Source organism: Morus notabilis, unplaced genomic scaffold (assembly GCF_000414095.1).
Source record: "Morus notabilis unplaced genomic scaffold, ASM41409v2 Scaffold1315, whole genome shotgun sequence".
In the NCBI taxonomy this organism is placed as follows: domain Eukaryota; kingdom Viridiplantae; phylum Streptophyta; class Magnoliopsida; order Rosales; family Moraceae; genus Morus; species Morus notabilis.
Window position 1 is genome coordinate 468,460 of NW_010361046.1, and position 1,658 is coordinate 470,117.

Sequence of the window (1,658 nt, forward strand, 5' to 3'; positions counted from 1 at the left end):
ATATCAAGAAACTTACTAGTAAAACAACTAAAGTCCCAATTCTTAATTAGAAAAAAGCCAATAAAATAAAATAAAGTAAAAAATTCTATCATCTTTATGAAAATGTAACCTTCTCAATATTTGTTTACATATTCTTCGATTTAGTATCGAATACTCTAGAATAATATTAGTATTTAGTATTTTTTTGTAGAATAATGTTAGTATTTAATAGTAATATTAGTATAATATTAGTATTTTTTTTGTGTGAAAGTATTAATATATATATATATATATATTTTTTTTTCTGAAGAACTTCCGGTTAAGAGTATACCATGAAGCTTATTATTCTTAAGAGATTTTACAAACTTTATAAGTAAAAGTAATGTTAAACTTAAAAGGACAATATGTTAATGTAGTTTTCAACAATAATTACCTATTCCTATCTTAATCGAAGCAACAGTGAAAAGATAAACCAAGTTTCAATTTTAATTTTAATTTATGAAAGGAGTATATAAAATTACAAATCACTGTTGGAACAAATAAATACGAAAATAAATTCACCAACTAGGGCGTTACTTGTCATATCAACCATAAGTGACATGGAATTTGGAAACTTTACCAAATATCTGTGTGTTTTGATGCCAAAGAGAACATGACGACGACGTTTACTTCTTGCTTACTTGATAAAATAATATTAAAACCAATTTTTAAAATATAATTGGCAAAAGAAGCATCAAAGAAAGAGAAGTAATCCATCTTTGCCAATTGCCACCAATTTAAATCCCAAACCAAATCTCCTTCCATTTTTCACTCGCCCTCTTTTCAAACTCGAAAACTTCACACTGATTATCAGATTCAAGTAAAGAAAAACCATGGATTCAATCAAGTCCTTCAAGGGCTATGGCAAAGTCGACGAACTCGAACAGCAAGCCTTCCGCCGAAAGACCCGCCGGCGTCTGATCACCATCGTCGTCTCCTCCGTAATCCTCTTGGCCGTCATAATCGGCGCCGTCGCCGGAATCGTTATACACAAGCGGAACAGCTCGTCTTCCTCGTCGGAGAACTCGGCTCCGGCCACCGAATTGACTCCGGCCGCGTCGCTCACCACTCTCTGCAGCGTGACTCAGTACCCGAGCTCCTGCTACTCCTCCCTCCGGGGTTCCAACACCTCCGACCCGGAGGTCATCTTCAAGCTCTCTCTCCGCGTCGCCATTGATGAGCTCTCGAGGCTGTCCAAGTACCCCGACGAGCTCATAGCGAAGACCAACGACACGCGGCTGAAGGAGGCCCTCGGCGTCTGCAAATCCGTGTTGGACGACGCCATGGACAGGCTAAACGACTCCGTTTCGTCGATGGAGGTGAGGAAGGAGGAGAGGCTGCTGTCGTCTTCGAAGATCGACGACATGCAGACCTGGCTCAGCACCACGATCACGGATCAGGAAACCTGCCTGGACGCGCTCGACGAACTGAATTCCACAATTACTCCTCAATTGAGGACAAAAATGCAGAACTCGACCGAGTTCGTGAGCAACAGCTTGGCGATTGTGGCGAAGATAATCAGAGTGTTGGCGAAGCTAAACGTGCCGATTCGCCGGACGCTTTTGGGGCAAAGTGAGGATGGATTTCCCGAATGGCTCAGCGCCGGAGACCGGAGGCTGCTTCAGGATGATCAGCAGAAC

The 1,658-nt window shown here is 41.2% G+C and overlaps 1 protein-coding gene across 1 annotated transcript in view; it reads left to right on the forward strand.

Moving 5' to 3' along the window:
* The first annotated feature begins 851 nt into the window (after nucleotides 1-851).
* The window catches only part of LOC112091615 (pectinesterase 3), a 10,325-nt gene continuing 9,518 nt past the window's right edge, over nucleotides 852-1,658 (forward strand). The window contains exon 1 of the mRNA XM_024165695.1: nucleotides 852-1,590. Coding sequence (XP_024021463.1) covers nucleotides 852-1,590 — 739 coding nt within the window. The remainder of the gene's footprint in view (nucleotides 1,591-1,658) is intronic.